This window comes from Colobus angolensis, unplaced genomic scaffold (genome assembly GCF_000951035.1).
Source record: "Colobus angolensis palliatus isolate OR3802 unplaced genomic scaffold, Cang.pa_1.0 Scaffold46, whole genome shotgun sequence".
Taxonomy (NCBI): Eukaryota; Metazoa; Chordata; class Mammalia; order Primates; family Cercopithecidae; genus Colobus; species Colobus angolensis.
In genome coordinates, this window is record NW_012118043.1 from 14,535,729 (window position 1) to 14,554,755 (window position 19,027).

At 40.6% G+C, this 19,027-nt stretch overlaps 1 protein-coding gene across 2 annotated transcripts in view; it reads right to left on the reverse strand.

Moving 5' to 3' along the window:
* The window catches only part of ACPP (acid phosphatase, prostate), a 49,202-nt gene extending 44,557 nt beyond the window's left edge, over positions 1 to 4,645 (reverse strand). For both annotated transcript variants that reach the window (XM_011958216.1, XM_011958217.1), the window contains exon 1: positions 4,436 to 4,645. In XM_011958216.1, coding sequence (XP_011813606.1) covers positions 4,436 to 4,555 — 120 coding nt within the window. In that variant the 5' untranslated portion in view covers positions 4,556 to 4,645. The remainder of the gene's footprint in view (positions 1 to 4,435) is intronic.
* Between the last annotated feature and the right edge of the window lie 14,382 nt (positions 4,646 to 19,027).

Genomic DNA, 19,027 nt, shown 5'->3' on the forward strand with positions numbered 1-19,027 from the left:
ATGGATTTGTTTCCAGTCTTCTCGTTTCATGAGGGTTTTAGATTGTCATCCTTATTTATCAGCAAGGTGTGCTATGTGTACTTTTTTTTTTCCCTTTCTTTCATCTTCTTGTCTTTCCCCTCTGTCTTAGCCCATTTTCTGTTGCTCTAACAGAATACCTGAGACTGGGAAATTTATAAAGGAAAGATGTTTATTTTGCTTACAATTCTAGAGGTTGAGAAGTCTAAGATCAGGCAGCAGCATCTGGTCAGCTTCTGGTGAGGGCCTTGTGCTGTGTCATAACATGGCAGAAGGCATGATAGCACAAGAAGGGGCACACTGAGAGCCAAACTGGTTTTTATAATAGACTCATTGACATGATAACTCACCCACTTATGTGATAACCTATTAATCCATTAATCCATCAGGAGAGTAGAGCCCTCATGGCCCTATCACCTCTTAAAGGCGCCACCTCTTAATGCTGTTACATTGGGATTAAGTTTCAACATGCGTTTTGGAGGGGACAAACATTCAAATTGTAGCAGTCTCTATTAATTTGTGCCTTTGTTTCTAGAACAGTGAGTCTGCTTCTGGACTGGATTGAAGTCTCATCAACTATCATGTTCTCCTTTCAGGTTTGGAATTTGAGACACATCATAAAACTTTGGGATGATTCTGGAAGTCCTAAAAGGAACCTTATCTCCTGACATTAAATTCTTCTTATTTTATTAGGGTGTACTCCAAGTTGTGAAAATCTCTTGACGCGCAAAGGTAACTATGAGTAGAAGCCTATTTTATTTTCTTCTTTTAGGACCTAAGAAATAAATCCATTGGTAAAGAAAATTAAAATAAAATAATTTGGGGAGAAATAATTGAGTAATGTAAATGGTGTCATTTCAGAGGTTAGAAGGAAAGCTGGCTGACCATAAAAGGAGAATATGAGAATATGTTCTGGGCTCCCCGTGAAGAAATCAGGACAAGACTAATAAGACTTTGATCCAGAGACCGGGACGAACACAGAGGTCTGCAAAAAAGGGCAGCTGTAAAAACTGTGCATTATGTTGTGTAGAAGATGTATGATATATCAGAAAAGGTCTGGGTTTTCACTTGGTTAGACCTGGGTTCAAACTCCTGCTTTGTCAAGTCCTGCTGGGTGACCTTGGGAAATGATTTAACTTCACATTCTGCATGCCTCTATTTCCCTTTGTGTAAAACACAAAAAGCATTATTCCTCATCCAGGAGCATCAGGAAAATTAAACGTGTAATATATGTAAAGCCATCAGTGTAATACTGAGCACACAGGATGCATTTGATATATGGGATTTATTATCATATTTGTTATAATTATTTTTGTTATTATATTATTCAGACATTTTGCTTAGCTACCACATATATTTCCTTTCCTGCTGGCAATAATTTGCAGCATATAGAGCAAATGAGCACTGCCTATTGAGCAATGGGAAACAGCACTCTCCTTCAAGACATACCTCTGTTAATTTCTAATCATCTCTCCCTATTTTTATTTCGTTGGCTGAGAGGAATAATTAATTATTCCTTTGGATTTAGGATACTTAGAAGCACCCACAGGAATAACCTGGTTGGCTGAAATGTCTTGGTCAAAAGAACCCTGAAAATTTGTGAAATTCATTGGCATAAAACTGGGGAGAAGCTCATGTAAGCAAACTGAACTGAGCTGGCTCAGTACTAACTCTCAGCGCATGGTGCTGTTCCTGGCAAAGGTCTTTGAAAAACCTGTGTTCTTCAGACAGCTTGGCTGTTCCTTGGCTGTAGTGATTAGGAGCCATACAGCAAGGGAGAGAGATTGTATGTAAGGCTGTTTGTGAACTGAGGCAGGAGACCTGATTTTTGCTTTTCAGTGGAGAGTTTTTTCTGATCCTTATTATTATTACTATTATTTCCTTTTTTTGCAGAGATGAGGTCTTACTATGTTAACCAGGCTGGTCTTGAACTCCTGGCCTCAAGCAATCCTCTTGTTTCGGTTTTCCAAAGTGCTGGGATTACAGGTGTGAGTTGCTGCACCCAGCCTCTGGTACATCTTTTTATAAGCCAACGCAAGAGGCAGGGTTTTTCCCTGTTTTCCAGGCTGGAGTGCCATGATGTGATCCTAGCTCAGTATGGCCTCACACTCCCGTGCTCAAGTGATCCTCTAGCCTCCCCTTCCCTAGTAGCTAGGAGGTCCTTCATGTCCATAATGTGGAGGTTACCATTCCAGTGTATAGATTATGTGCTTAGAATTTGGAGGCTACTTCCATCAAGAATATCATATTATGCCAGGCGCAGTTGCTCACGCCTGTAATCCCAGCCCTTTGGGAGGCCGAGGTGGGTGGATCACCTGAGGTCAAGAGTTCAAGACCGTCCTAGCCAACATGGTGAAACCCTGTCTTTACTAAAAATACAAAAATTCGCCAGGCATGGTGGCGCACGCCTGTAACCCCAGCTACTCAGAAGATTGAGACCAGAGAATCACTTGAACCCGGGAGGTGGAGGCTGCAGTGAGCTGAGATCACGCCACTGCACTCCAGCCTGGGCGACAGAGTGAGACTCCGTCTCAAAAAAAAAGGAAAAGAAAAGAAAAACAGAAAAAACAAGAATATTATATTACTTGATTAAGAATTCTGCATGAAGAAAGTCAACCATGAAGAATGAGAAGAGTGTATACCTTGTAACTCATCATCCCTTTCTTTGTAAAACACCAGTGAAATGAGATGGAATTTTTCTGTTTTGGATCAGCTGAACTTGTGGTTTTTCTCTGGGTTAGGGGAGAGAGGTTGCTTTAAAATGACATTTTTCTATTTCTGGATGAAATAATACGAGGCATGAAATAACTTTAAAAACTCAAGTGGGTGTGTGTGGGAAATGAGTGGGTATGTAGATGAAATAAGATGGCATGGGTGATAGTTTTTGAAGCTGGTTGATGTGTACATCCAGATTCACCATACTTACTATTCTTTCTATATAAAGTTAAAAATGTCAGTTCTCTCAGTGTTTTCTACAGGACATTGGGGAAAAAAAGAGGGAGGTGAATGCTGTAATCAAAATTTCAAAAACACAGTTTGGAAAACGCCAGATCTTTTCCTTGAAAGCCACAGTGTGCATTAGCATGTTAAAGACTGAGGATTATTGCATTAAAGAGACCTTTTAAACACAGTTTAACCCAGTTCTAGTCCCAAAGCTAACTTGACTATTGAAACTGATTTTTTCCCCATCCACACCTGTTAACAACTTGTCAAACTAGCATTTCATGGGACACAGGCACTTCAGTTAGTCTGAGAACAAGAACCAAGGACAGTTTCCTCCTCTTTCTGCCAAGAACAGCTTTTCAGAATTGAGGAAGATTTATTTTTCTGGGATCACAGAGGAAAAGCAAGGGAACCACCTGCTGATTCAGTCAGGCTAATCCAGCAAACCTTACAGGGGGATCTCAGACTAGCTTCGTGAGTATACTTGACAGAAAGAAAATTTACTACTTATCAGCCCACTTTCACTATCTCGAATAAAAAAATGTAAGAAGAGAAAGAAAACGAGAGAGGAAAGACAAGAAACAGCTTAGAGGCAGAGAAAGAGTGAAACAGAGGGAAAAAAAGATACAGAAACAGAAAATCAGACTCTTAGGTAACATGATGAATCCCCTTCACTTTGCAAACCCTCTTTCCATCTATTTTCAAACAATGTCAACAGTATATTTTCTTTTCCTGATGTTATGCGTCAGCCACCCCCCACCTTTTTTCATAACTGGTCACATGTACCAGTGATTTTAATCGTCAACTAAATCTATATATCAGAAAGTTATCCTAAAATTCCAAATTTAGATTCACTTTTATGCTTCAAGGCTGTTTACAAATATTTGTTCTAATATCCTGATAAACAAAGGTGAAAGGACTACTTAATTCAGAAAGTGACTGTTTTTTGGCTTGCAAACAAATAATCATTAAATTGAATGAAGCCAGCTCTTGGTACATAAACAGCGCCAGCTGTGGCTTCTTCTGTACTGGTGTGGCTGTCAAAAGGAATCTGAATTCAAGGCAGTTGTAAAGTAAGTAAATAAATAACATCAGCAAAAGCTGATGCTAATACACACTGTGGCTTTCAAGGAAAAGATCTGGCGTTTTCCAAACTGTGTTTTTGAAATTTTGATTACGGCATTCACCTCCCTCTTTTTTTCCCCAATGTCCTGTAGAAAACACTGAGAGAACTGACATTTTTAAAAAAGCAACCCCTAAAAAACCAGTGACCAAAAAAAATCTACCTTTTTGTTAAGACATGTTAGGTCTTCATTAAGAGGAACTTGCAAAACTTGATGATTCACTTTCTGAGTTTGAACAGAGCCTGGTCTCCGGAAACAATCCAAGGGTAAGATGAAACCTGACACTTGCCTTATCAGACTCTGCTGGGAACACAGTTTTAAGGAAAAAGCAATGAGAAAAGTCTACTTACCAAAGTCACAAACTTCAACTCCTTGGCTAGTACACCTCGGTCTAGCCAGGAAAAAAGCAGAAACAAGAAGCCAAGGCTAAGGCTTGCTGCCCTGGCCACGAGGAGGGGTGCAGCTCTCATGTTGAGGAGAGCTGTTTCTGGCAGGAGTTAGGAGGAACTGCTACAGCTTCAAAAGCCTGTAGAGGGGAAGCTATTTAATTAAGGGATTGAAAGGGAAGGAGGAGCCACACTCATAAATAGTAAAGTTTCCAGGAAGCGTAGGGCAGGTTTGGTATGTAAATAATGTCATGTAATTTTTGAGCTGAGAGAGATCACAGTTTCCCCATTTAAGTTAGGACACCAAGGTCAAGAGTGGGGAAAGCTGTTGATCAAGGTCACAGAGCATATTAGTACACATTTCTATTCTTGTTTTCAGTTTACTTTTATGTTATTATTATTATTTTTTTCTGGACGGAGTTTCGCTCTGTCACCCAGGCTGGAGTGCAGTGGCACGATCTTGGCTCACTGCAAACCCCGCCTCCTGAGTTCAAGCAATTCTCCTGCCTCAGCCTCCTGAGTAGCTGGGATTACAGGCATGTGCCACCACACCCGGCTAATTTTTGTATTTTTAGTAGAGATGGGGTTTCACCATGTTAGTTAGGCTGGTCTTGAACTCCTGACCTCATGATCCACCTGCCTCAGCCTCCCAAAGTGCTGAGATTACAGGCGTGAGCCACTGTGCCCTGCCAGTTTACTTTTATCTTTTCTTTAGATAGGGTATGATACAGCGTTGGCTTTGTGGCTGTCATTGAGAAAGGGATCTACCCTGACTTTAGAAACCTTAGACCAGTGATTCTTAATCTGTTGGGAGTCCAAAGTTGTAGGACTGAAATCTGGAAGGAAATACAGGTATTGACATATTTAAGGCCTATTTCCATGCCAAACATGTCTACTTTTTAAAAAACTCTCATGTAGCCTATAGAGGTATTTTTAAATTGAAGAAGAAAAGTAAGAGCAAGTTTATTTTGAAAAATTTTAGGCTGGGCATGGTGGCTCACATCTGTAATCCCAGCACTTTGGGAGGCCAAGGTGGGCAGATCACTTGAGGTCAGGAGTTCAAGACCAGCCTGGCCAGCATGGTGAAACCCTATCTCTACTAAAAATACAAAAAAAAATTAGCCGGGCATGGTGGCACATGCCTGTAGTCCCAGCTACCTGGGAGACTGAGGCAGGAGAATCACTTGAACCCAGGAGGTGAAGGTTGCAGTAAGCTGGGATTGTGCCACTGCACTCCAGCCTGGGCTACAGAGCAAGACTCCGTCTCAAAATGAAACAAACAAACAAACAAAAACAACAACAACAACAAAGAAAAATTTTAGTCACACCTTAAGACAAATTGGACATTACCCGTGGTATCTCAAAATTAGGATTGGCGGTCCCTTTCCAAACCTGACAGAGTTTTTTAAGAAAACAAAAAGCCCAAACCTATAATTCTATATTATTAGTCATCAACTTTGGCCATAAGCCTTACATTTTGAGTGAGTTACATCCTTGCCTCTCCAGCTATGATCTCACTGGGGACACTACAAAATGCAATCCAGACTGATAGAACTTTGCTTTCCATTTCCCCCAACCTGTCAGTTCCATCATAGGCTAAAACAATACAAACTTGAGGTACACATTGAGATTTTGCAAGATTTGGGGGCAGAGCTGCCTGTCGTGACACTCCTATCCTAATGGCAGAGGGAGAACAACGGTTTACCCACAACCCATTTCCTGGTACATTGCACTTACCTGCGGCAGGAGGAGTGTGTTATTATGTGATCATAGGATGCCCTGGAATGTGGTATATGGGAGAGCTGTTGCTTCTTCTGGTAGTAGGTAACGTGTGCAAATAGGCTGGGCACGGTGGCTCACGCCTGTAATCCCAGCACTTTGGGAAGCTGAGGTGGGCAGATCACTTGAGGTCAGGAGTTTGAGACCAGCCTAGCCAACATGATGAAACCCTGAATCTACTAAAAATACAAAAATTAGCCAGGCTTGGTGGTGGGTACCTGTAATCCCAGCCACCTGGGAGGCTGGGGCAAGAGAATCACTTGAATTCGGGAGGCTGAGGTTGCAGTGAGCTGAGATCACACCACTGCACTCCAGCCTGGGCAATAGAGTGAGACTCTGTCTCAAAAAAAAAAAAAAAAAAAGTGCGAATAATAAACGTGTGTGTGATTAGGATTAGATATTCAAGGGAATTTGCAGCCTTCTCTTTGCCATCTCATTCTCCACCTGCCAGTCCACACTGTTCATTTTAATGGGTAAGATTTTGAGGAAATGGGTGCAAGAAAAAGGAAATAAATTTGGAAGGTTTTCCAGTTCAGGGCATACATGAAGTTGATACATTAATCCCTGCTGTGTGCACCAGGCAATCTGAGAAAGGAAGCTCCAGCACCTACGTACCATTCACAGGCAAAGTTCTGAACCACATTTCTTAAATTGTGCCAGATGTCTGATTCTGTTGAATGCCTTATTTTCTCAGCTATCTGCCTGGGTCCTTGTTCTGTCTCCTTCCTTGTCTCACCCTTGGACTGGTGCTTGGAAGTATTTCAGCAATAGCCTTACACCTTCCTGATAATGACTGATTCTCTAATCTACCTATACCATGTTACACTGGTTGGATAAACCCTCTTTCTGACCTAGACCCTAATTTTTTCTGTGGTACCGCCTCTGGGTTCCTTTTAGCTTTTCAAGTGAGAATGACAACAACAACAAAGTTTTCTTTGAAAACCAGAAAAAGGCTGCTTGAATTGAATACATCTCAACTCAAACTTAATCCAAGTTGAATTAAATGGTTTATACTTCTATCTCAATCATCACCCTCACTTCCACTTTGATCATTGAGTTACAAGGGGAGGAGAAGTATTCAAAGTCATAAATGTATAGTCTTGAAAAACCTGAACACCATGAAATGGAGTGTAAAAGATCCTCAACTCGATGAAACCTGTTTTAGAATGTTCTGTGGCCCCTTGAACTTTGCACTCAATAAGGTCTTTGCAAAGACAGAAGGGTCATCTGGGATAAAAATATGGATATGGTATGTATTAGTCCACTTTCATACTGCTGTGAAGAAATACCTAAGACTGGGTAATTTATAAAGAAAAATAAATTTAATGGACTCAAAGTTCCACATGGCTGGGGAGGCCTCACAATCATGGTGGAAGGTGAAGGAGAAGCAAAGGCACATTTTACATGGCAGCAGGCAAGAGAGTGTGTGCAGGGAAACTGCCCTTTATAAAACCATCAGATTTCACAAGACTTATTCACTATCACAAGAATAGCATGGGAAAAGCCCTCCTCCACGATTCAATTACTTCCCACCAGGTACGTTTCATGACATGTGGGGATTATGGGAGCTACAATTCAAGATGAGATTTGTGTAGGGACACAGCCAAATCAAGTCATAGTAACATCAAAAGTGATATTTGAAAAAACACTGGGAAGTCTTTATATAAGAGTGAAGAGTGTCAATAATTTTCCATGATTTGTAGGACTTACTGACTGAATCACTTGTGTTCTCTTGTTGTAATTCTTTCTCTATATGTCAAGTGCTCAACCTCTAATGAACTGTTCTAATGAACAGTTAGAAAGTTCCATAAGTGGAGCAGGTTAAGATTTTTGAAAAGCAGACTCCCAGATAGATATTTGCATGTAGGAAGTTTATTAAGGAGTGCACTCAGGATTAACACCAGTGGGGCGTAGAGAAATAACCAAGGTTGGACAGAGGGAGAAGTTGATTTGTAATGCAATATTGTTGAAGACCTCAGCTGACCCTGTTACAAGTTCTGAAGATGGGAGGGCCTTTCAGAGTTGTCTTGAATTGAGGTGAGAAGTCAGGCCTTTTTTATTAGCCAGTCATTGGATGCAGTCTGCTCCTGGTAGGGAGTATGACCATGGATAAGGCAAAGGTGACTCTCTTCTGCCAAAATAATTCCCAAAGGGGTTGCTAGCTGAGTGATGTCAAACAAATTTCCAAGAGCGGGGAGCAATGAATCCTTGGGCAGTGTAACACAGAATCTATGATGATGAACACTTACAGGAAAAAAAATTGTGATCCTTAGTAGATCACAGTCTATGAAAGCACTAAATGTGCCTCTGACCGTAAGAGTCTGAGATCCATCAGTAAGTATATGGCTGTTCACCAGCATCACAGGGAAGACTGTGTTTAACCTGTCTGGCTTCTTATGGCCTTCATAATTGTATTATTTGACTCTCAGAGACTTATGAACTATTGGGCACTCAATAATACTGATTGACCAACTGTCAACATAAAAGCAAATGAAATGACTGCGTCAGAGCCCTGTTACAATGGGAATTGCTTTGAGGCAAAATTTAATTAATAAGATGGCTTTAGAATAAATATTCTCCTCCTCTGAAACCATCATTTTGTGGGTTTTTTTTTTTTTTTGCCCTCGGCATAAAATAACTATTTTGTTGTTTAGTATTTAGACATACATCCCCCATAAAACCAGAGATTATATAGTAAGAATGTCATCAACTAAGGTGTGTGTAACTAGGGGATGCATGCAATGGTCTAACACTTTAAAAAGTAGAGAAAGTGTTAAAACTTTTATTTGTGTTTTTTTTTTTAACATAGGAAAGAAAAAAAGGATTTACAATGGAAATTTATTCACAATGGACTGTTTTAAAATGGACTATTATTTGGCCATTAAAAAGGGATCCAAGTACTGATGCCTGCTACAACATGGATGAACTTTTAAAATATTAGGCTAGTATTCCTTCTAAAATAGAACACATATTTGTATGATTCCATTTATATTAAATGTTCAGAATAGAAAACTCTTAGGAAACAGCCTAAAATTTTTAAAAGATTGCCTAGGACAGGGGGAAAAGGAGGCAGAGGGTGATGGCTAAGGGGTATGGGGTCTCTTTTTGGGCTGCTAAAAATACTCTAAAATTGATTGTAATGATACTTGAGCAACTCTGAATATACTAAAAACCATTGAATTGTACACTTTAAACGAATGAGTTTTATGACATCTGAATTATATCTCAATAAAGTCGTTATCTAAATAATTTACCACAAAATAAATATTCCAATATTTAATATAAACATGGTAATAGAAGTATATCCTTAATAAATAAACACATATCTGTTACATGTAATACTGATGGAGTCAGTGGTTGAACCAGTTTGAACATTACTAAATAAAATTAACAGTAATTATAAAATATAATTTATATATACATATAAACTTAGAGTATTAAAATTATCTATTGCTGTGAAACAAATGAACACAAACTTAGTGGCTTAAAACAACACACATTTCTTATCTTACCTTTTTCCTGAGTCAGGAGTCTAGGTATAACGTAAAAGGACTTTCTGCTCAGGATTTGTCACAAGGCTCCGATCAAGGTGTTAGCCAGACCTGGGATCCTCTCCCAGCTCCTGTAGTTGTTGGTAGGAATCAGTTCCTTGCAAGCCGTTTGAGGGCCCCAGTTCCTAAATTGCTGGCTGCTGTGTGGAAGCTGCCTTCAATTCCTTGCTACTTGGGCCCCTCCAAGAGGGCCGTTTGAGTCATCAGAACATGCAAGCTAAGGCAACAGAGAAACTTCAGAGCTCATCTTTCCAGGACTTCAAAAAATTTATCATGTGTAAGGATTACCCAAAAAGTTTAATAAAATACAGACTCTTCCAGGGCCTCACTCCTGGAAATTCTGATTCAGTGGGTTCAGGTAAGATGAGGAATGGTGTCCCACTAATACTTAATGGTGCCTAAGGCAAAAGGCAAAAATCATTAAACCAATCCTGTCATTACATAAAATTTTGATATGTTGTTTATTATGGATTATTTAACATTAATTTTTATTTTTCAAAATTTTGCATTAAAATATTCCTTCTTTTGATTATAGGGTTTTTGGTACACCTTAAGTGTTGTGCCCAAGGAAGATGCCTCACTCACCTCACTCTAATTCCCAGCCATGACTCTAAGAATTGGAAGGCTGGAGATAACATACTTTTTCCTTTTGAGGTGAAATGATCTAACTTTCTCTGATTCTCTATACAAGGAAATGCAGGCTCGGGTCAGGTGAATCCAGCTTTGGCTGACTGTACTGTGGCACTTCGGACTGAATGGGACTCAGGACTTTTTGTCTATTAGACTGAACAGAGCTGACCTCCAGCTACTCTTTGGACTGTCATTGCTTGCATAGAGCTAGCCCCCCTCACACTTCCTGTGTGTAATAAAGCTGCTTTTCTCACAGTCAGGAGGCAAACGTTGGCCTATTGCTATTTCACCTTTAATACAGGCTTACAGAATGAACTTACAAAAATATGATGTAATCTCATTTTGTATAAATGTGTATTGAAGAAAAGGCAGAATAGAGATGGGCCAATATTTTTAATGGTGATTTTTTTGGGGGAGGTTGATGGGATTATAGGTGTTTTCATTTTCTTTCTTCTACTTTTCTCTACTTTCCAAATGTCTTATAATGAATAGATATTTTAATTAAAATCAGAAAACAAATTGTAAAATATCTAGCATTAACTTGATGATAATTCTCCTTTAAGTGAGTATCAGAGTTATAGAAGGTAAGCCTAGAAAGCAATTTGCTTCGTAACACTGTTCACCTGTCTTCACATGGGCCCACTCCTAAGCCACTGAAGAGAGAACTTTTTCTTTCTTCTGCTCCAGTTTCTGACCCTGTCCCTCTCCTCTTTTGTTTGATATGTCTTATATTAAAGAGATAACTTCTTGTAGTACCATGAAAGTACGAGAAAACACAGTAACTATTTAGAAAGTCCTGTTTGTCCTTAAGAACTTCCTAAATCAAACCAGGTCAATGGCCTATTAAACATATTCCACCACACTTAGAATAAAATCCAAAGCCTTCCATGGTATATAAGCTTTGCTTATATCTGGCTTCTACGACCTCTTCAACTCCCTCCCATCAGGCTTCTTTTGCTCACTCCATTCTAGCCACACTGATCCCTTATGTCTCAAACGAGCCACATGTGCTCCCACTTGATGCACTTTGCATTGACTGTTCCCTCTGAGGGAACACTCTTCCTTCAGATGGGCTGATTCTCTCACTTCACCTCTTTGGATGGCTTACCTTGAGCACCCCAGTTAAACGAGCAGCTTCCCCAGCAATCTCTATCATATTGTAGCAGGACAAGCCTCAGACAAAACCCCTCAGACACCGAGTTAAAGAAGGAAGGGCTTTATTCGGCTGAGAGCTTCGGCAAGACTCGTATCTCCAACAACCCAGCTCTGTGAGTGGGCAATTCCTGTCCCTTTTAAGGGCTTACAACTCTAAGGGGGTCCATGTGAGAGGGTCGTAATCGATTGAGCAAGCAAGGGGTACGTGACTGGGGGCTGCATGCACTGGTAATTAGAATGGAACAGAACAGGACAGGGATTTTCACAGTGCTTTTCTATACAATGTCTGTAATCTATAGATAACATAACCAATTAGGTCAGGGGTCGATCTTTAACTACCAGGCCCAGGGTGTGGCACCGGGCTGTCTGCTTGTGGATTTCATTTCTGTCTTTTTTTTTTTGAGACGGAGTCTCGCTCTGTCGCCCGGGCTGGAGTGCAGTGGCCAGATCTCAGCTCACTGCAAGCTCAGCCTCCTGGGTTTATGCCATTCTCCTGCCTCAGCCTCCCGAGTAGCTGGGACTACAGGCGGCCGCCACCTCGCCCGGCTAGTTTTTTGTATTTTTTGTAGAGACGGGGTTTCACCGTGTTAGCCAGGATGGTCTCGATCTCCTGACCTTGTGATCCGCCCGTCTCGGCCTCCCAAAGTGCTGGGATTACAGGCTTGAGCCACTGCGCCCGGCCCATTTCTGTCTTTTAGTTTTTACTTCTTCTTTCTTTGGAGGCAGAAATTGGGCATAAGACAATATGAGCAGTGATCTCCTCCCTTATTCCCCCTCTTTGAGAATCTCACTCAATAGCGGGAGTTCTCACTTTAATTCTCACTACCTATGTCTTCTTGCAAGACAGATCGATAGTGATTCATGTAGTACACTTGTGCAAAAGCATTTTGGTGAACTAAGGTAGCGATGAAACTTTTTATCATTTGAAGAAATACAGGCAGCAAACAAGGGAGCAGTAAGCAGGTTTCTATTACTATTATAACTCATATTAAAACAGTTTTAAATCTTTTTAGCACTGGGAACCATTTTCCAAACATGGCCCTAGGATCAAATCCATGCCACACTTGCATGGGCACATGTGCCAGTTTTGTCATATTTCTAACTATGTCTTCAACTACTTGTCCTTGATCATCTATGTGTAGACAGCAATTAGTAAGGTTAAATTTTCTTTCTTTCTTTTTTTTGAGATGGAGTCTCGCTCTGTCGCCCAGGCTGGAGTGCAGTGGCCGGATCTCAGCTCACTGCAAGCTCCGCCTCCCGGGTTTATGCCATTCTCCTGCTTCAATCTCCCGAGTAGCTGGGACTACAGGCGCCCGCCACCTCGCCCGGCTAGTTTTTTGTATTTTTTAGTAGAGACGGGGTTTTACCGTGTTAGCCACGATGGTCTCGATCTCCTGACCTTGTGATCCGCCCGTCTCGGCCTCCCAAAGTGCTGGGATTACAGGCTTGAGCCACCACGCCCGGCCAGTAAGGTTAAATTTTCTACAGATACTTCCTTCAGCTGCTAGCAAGTAGTCAAGAGCCAATCTATTTTGATAGATAGCATTTCTCATCTGAGTTTCTTGCCAGGCCAGAATAGTCAAGGCTCTGCCAGTCTTTTATTAGTGATTATTTCTAAGACAGCTTGTAACCGTATGCTTCAGTTGAGCATGTAAAATGGGGTTCATGAGCCATCTTGTGCCCAAGTACCAGGCCTATAATATTGTATGATTCTCTCAGGGGGCCATTCATCATCTTTTTAATTTTTTATAGCTATGCTTCTCTTTTTGTGGGAAGCACAGACAGGGAAGCCCAGGAGTTCACCTGTCTTTATGGGCAGTAGGAAGAAAGATGGTTTAATAGTGCCAATAACACAACTACCGCCCCACTGGTCAGGTAATTTGGTGTAAGGTCTATGCCCACATATCCAGTATAATCCAATGGGGGCTGTCTAGTCCCAGTGGGACTGCAGGTAGGTCCACACAGTTTTCAACTTTGGGAATTTACTAAATGGACTTTTCTTAGTGTGGTTTGAACTCCACTAGGTGGCTATTTTTGTAGTATTATTATAATACAGATTTTGTCCAAGGCAGCTGAGCCTTCCCACAGGAAGTGTGAAGTCCTTCCTTACTTTTGCTATACAGTATTGTCTGATGATTGAGGCTTTTAGGACCCAGAAGTTATCAGGGTGATTCTTTTGGGCCGAGAATTCATCAGGAACTGGGTCTGTAGGTACTAATTCCTGGGCTTGCCATGGCCATTGATCTCCCATTACAGTCCCTGTACATACATAGCATGAAGTGACATTGAGAGACTGGGCTACATTCTCAACTAATTGCAAAAACAAATTTCTTGCTTTTCCTGAAATTTCTGGTACTGGCACATTCAGTTTATCACGGAAAGTTTGAAATACTGGCTCTGGAGAGCGTTTATAAACTTCTCCTCAAACCACGATACTTACTTAAGGATCCAGTCCAGCCCCACTGATTCCTAGGGGTACAAGCTCCCCTTTTTTCCAGCGAGGATCAAGGGGATTGGTTATTACTAGTTCTAAGGAGTTACACTGAGTACTGGTACAGAAAGGGCCACTTTTCCCTTTCTGAAGGTGGACAGGATCCTTTTAATTTTTTATCCAAGTAGACTAAATGACACAAGACCAGTATCTATATTCATTTCCATACAGTCCTGATTCACGACAGATGTTCTTATTTTCTGCCATATAGCCTCTTTCCTAACTAAGATAACCACGTCCTATCCATAACTTATTACTATTAATGACAGCACAGGCATCAAACTTCAAGGTGACTTGTTTGGGCACCTCTTTTTCTTCTGTTTTGGCTAACACTTTACTCGTATTTCTTATGAGCCCCCACCAGTCCTCAGTCCTTAATCTTATTTCAAAAACTGTGGTCATGGGAGGCTCAGATGGGTCATAACACACATCCGGTTGGTCATTTCCTGGGCTACATACCTTGCATAGAATACAATATACAAACAAGGTGTTTTTTTTGTTTTTTGTTTTTTTTAGAGTCCTGGTACACTTTATTATAATCATAAAATAATGGGACTGTAGCAACTTTTTGTCCTACCTCAGTGACTGGATGTGTACACTGGGAACAGCCCTCAGTCTGAGGAAGGTCAGTTAAAGTCCTTACTGTACAAGTCCAAATTTTAAGGAAATTGAGTCTTGCGATGAGTTTTCTCATGCTTCGGCTGTGTGTGGACCAGTCCGCTTCCGGGTGTGATTGGAGCAGGGCTTGTCATCTTCTTCAGAGTCACTTTGCAGGGGTTGGCGAAGTTGCTTCCGTCCACGTACAGCTCACCAGTCTACTGACGTTCAAGGGTGGTTTCGGAGGTTGGGCCCACTAGAATAAACTGAGTCCAACACCTCTACACAGTTTTGTTCCACTGGGCTCTCTGATACCGGGAGCAAGGTGGCAGGGTTTAGGGTATTGCAAACTTCGATGGTTATGTGGGGATTTTCACATAGCAAGCTTTGGGACTTGGTTAATCTAGCATTTGTTAATCAATGATGTCCTTTGGTAGTCATTAAAGTTACTACAGCATGGGGGGACTTTATATTCAGGTTTTGCCTAAGGATTAGTTTATTTGCTTCTTGTGCTAACACGGCCGTTGCTGCCAGGGCCCTTAGACATGGAGGCCAGGCTTTGGGAACCCTGTCTAGTTGTTTTGAGAGATAGGCCACTGGTCTTGGGCAGGGACCCACAGTCTGGGTTAAAACTCTAACTGCCATTTTTTTTTTCTCTCTTCTTGACACATAGAGGGTAAAGGGTTTTGTCAGGTCAGGTATCCCCAGGGCTGGGGCCGACATGAGTATTTCTTTTAACTTATGAAAAGCTCTTTGCTGTTGGTTGTAATAGATGTAGTTTATTCAATCTACATTTTTATTAACTTCACCTACCAAAATATTGACTCAAATCCTGCAGCTATTTGATTTCAAGCTTTAAATTGATCTGGTGTTCCCCATGGGACTCCAATTGCATCTAAATAGATGTGAGAGTCGAAAGACCCATAGGGGCTTCTCTTGCTTTACGATGTCTGTCTTATTTTTCCTCCCTCTGGTTGATGAAATGCCAAGGTGAAAGGGATAGCCAGCTGGACTAAAGCATAAGTGCCACTCCAGTTATTCAGCATAGTGCCCAGTAAAGGTCCACCACAATAGCATCACACATCTGCTCAGGGATGAACAACAGCTGACTGATTGATAAGCTCTTGAGAATTTTTAAGCTCACTGCATCCCTTCAGGTCTCCAAGGAATGCTAACTTTCCTTCCTGTTGTGAGAGACATGAAGTGAACTCAGTGTTGGGAGATGGAGGCTGGATGGCTCTCGGGGGCTGACCTGCAGTGTGCTGAACTTTGGGATATAGCAGAGAGAGCTTGGCATGACTTATTACTCCAGGCTGTAGAATCCTAGAAAAGAGCTACTATGCAGCCCACCCCTGGTCGACTGGGGTCCACCTTAGTGGAACGGGGACAATCTGGGTCTGTGGCCTGCTGTGTGCACAAGCATAACAATTGCTTTTGTTTAAGGTGCAGATGAAATATTTGATCCATTCCAACAGGCATTTGCATCTTGGTATCCTGTCTTAATTGCCAAGTTTGTTTTAAGTCTTTAACTTCTATGATCCTCTAGTAAAGTGAATGTATTTTGGGAAATTACAAAAACCGGTTGGGTCAGTCCATTCTTGCTCTTTAGTGGTCCACAGAATGTTGAACCAACTATGGCATAAAAGCTCTACATTGGGGAGCAAACTTCTGGTTGACACTGGAGTCTTTATCAAAATTTCTCTGGATTAAATTGTCCTAATTCACTAATGCCCAGTCTGAGGAGAGTCAGGAGGGACAGAGGTACTTTTCTGAAGTAGAGATCTGTCTTTGACTTAGCAAGTCCCCACAGGATATAACAAGACAAGCATTAAATGCAATAGTTTGAGGCAAAATTGACTTGGTTATGTTAATAACCAGATGGTCAGCAATAGAGAGAGGAAAGAAGAAAGAGTAATAGAATAGATGAAAAAGTTAAATTTTCTTTAGCTTTAGTTTGGTAAGGTTTTCCCCTGGGACTATGGCCCACGACTCTGGAGTGGGTGGTGCTTTGACTCAGGTGTGATGAGTCCATCCCTTTTCCGCTGGTGCTGGCTTACTGGAAATTCTAGGGGTGGTACCTGTACTAAAAGTCTTTTAATTTTGAGGGAAAGGAAAGTGGAAGATAAACCAAGTATATAATTTCTAAGAAATTGACCTTTTGTTTTAAATGTGGGGACATTAGCAGTGGGCTTTATAGTCCTTGGTGCCTTTCTACTGAGAAATTTCCTTTAGCATCTATTTTTATTAGTTTTCAGACCAAAGAAAGCCAAACATCATTTTATATTTAATAATGCTTCTTGTATGATTTTTATGCCAGATAAGCTAAATTTTACCTTTATATTAGTGTGCTATTAATGTTAAACTTAGTTTTAATAAAACTTTGTATACATATTTATTCAATTTTTAATGTCAGACCATAAGGTAAGATTTTTATAGACTCTTTTTAACCTTTTATAATATTTGTTAAAGAGCAGGTTAGTGCTTTAATAAAAACCCATTGTGTTTTTACTTTAATATCCAGTTCACAGAAAAACTGGATGATACCCCTTTAACTTTAGCTAATACGTTTACACACAGAATTATTTTTATTTTTATATATAGTTAACATTTTAAAACTTGCTTAAATCTTCAAAACAAAAATTCTTTTAACCTTTTAATGTAGGTAAAAATTTATATTCTTATGCTTCCTTATAATCCTTTTACCAAAGGTATATTTTACTTTCCTTATACACCTCGCACATACACTCTTTCTTCAATAGTTTTACATTCAGGCGGCCTAGTTACTTTTAAATTATACAATATTTCTTGCATAAACTTTTTTATAACTTTTTTTCCTCTTTCACAACTTTTGCAGACAATTCTTTGACCTGCCTCAACTTTCTGACTTATTACAAGCATTTCTTTCTTTAAACAACCAGTTAATTTATTTCAGGACAAGCATTTACCATATAACACCCTTTTTACGTAAGTTCTGCCTCCCCTTTTTTCCCCCTTTTTTTTCCGAAGATGATAACAATTCTTTTCCAAAGCAAATTTCTCTTATGTCTGTGGATTAGACTGTCTAAGGCCACAAGATTAGAAGTTACTATAATACATGTTACACTGGTAACTTTTAGCAAACTTTACTTTTGTTGAAAAACTTATAAGTTTCGGTTTTCATTATCATTTGCTATTAATAAGACCTTGTTTTGTCCAAATTAACTTAGAATTGGTATAGATGGCTTTTTTTTTTCCTTCAATTACCTCAGAGGAACCATCAGTCATCCTGTCCTGAAGGGAGTTCCTCCTAGGTCTGGTCAGAGGTTTGTATGGTAATTAAGATTTAAATCTCCTGTTAGGAAACCTGCTGGGGTTAAGGGAATTTTCAGTGGTTAATGTTAAATCATCCTCTTTTTTTTTTTCCTTAGAATACTTCTGAACTGGTGAAGTGTGCTCACAATGAGGTTTCCTCTAAAAGTTATTTTTTAACTTTTTTCTGTTAGCAAAGCAGTTACTGCTAAAAATTGAATGCATTTGGGCCATCCACGGGTTACTGGGTTAAGGATTTTTGATAGGGAGGCCTCAGTGCTTTCGGGATATGCCCTTGTTTACACTGACAACAAAGTGGTATTGGAGTGTTGTAGGGTTACAGAGAATACCTTTAATTATCAATTATAGGTTTTAAATTTTCCTTGGCTTTTAAAGGAATAGGGTACACTTTTTTTTTCTTAACTACTTGTATATCTCTTTCTTTCTGTCTTTGATTTTCTGTCTCTTTTTCTCTTGGACTTTCCTTTTGCCTCTCTTTCTCTCTGCCTGTCTCTTTCTCTCTCTCTCTCTTTCTTTGACTTCCTCTTTGTTTCTCTGTCTCTTCCTCTTTCTCTCTCTGCTGGTCTTTCCTTGCCTCTGCCAGCCACTTATGCTGCTGTTAGACCACTGTGGCAGAGCGGGGGTTCTAAAACCAGCTGCAACCAAGTGTCTGTGTACAGGAACTGGTCTGGGTGTCCTGGCTTACAAGTTACCTCGTGCCATACCTTTGAAACAAGGGACCTGTCCAGGCTTCTTTTGTTGGAACCGAACTCTCGATTCCCTCCTGGGCAGGGGTCGTCGCAAAGGATCACCGACACGAGGTTCATAGCAGAGAGTTATTTATTACTAGCGCGCTAGGGTCCCAAGCTCTAAGTTGGTCCTGGGACCCCGACTGCTTGTTACAGGCTGTTTATATAGGCTAACACAAGTTCAAACACAGCTTAGGGCGCGAAATTCAAACAAAGCTTAAGGCGTAAAATGATTGGGTCTAGCTATAGCCTGAGCAAGGGGTCTTGGTTTAATTGGTTAGAGCAGGACCTTATGAGGTTCTTTCCTGGAGTTGAT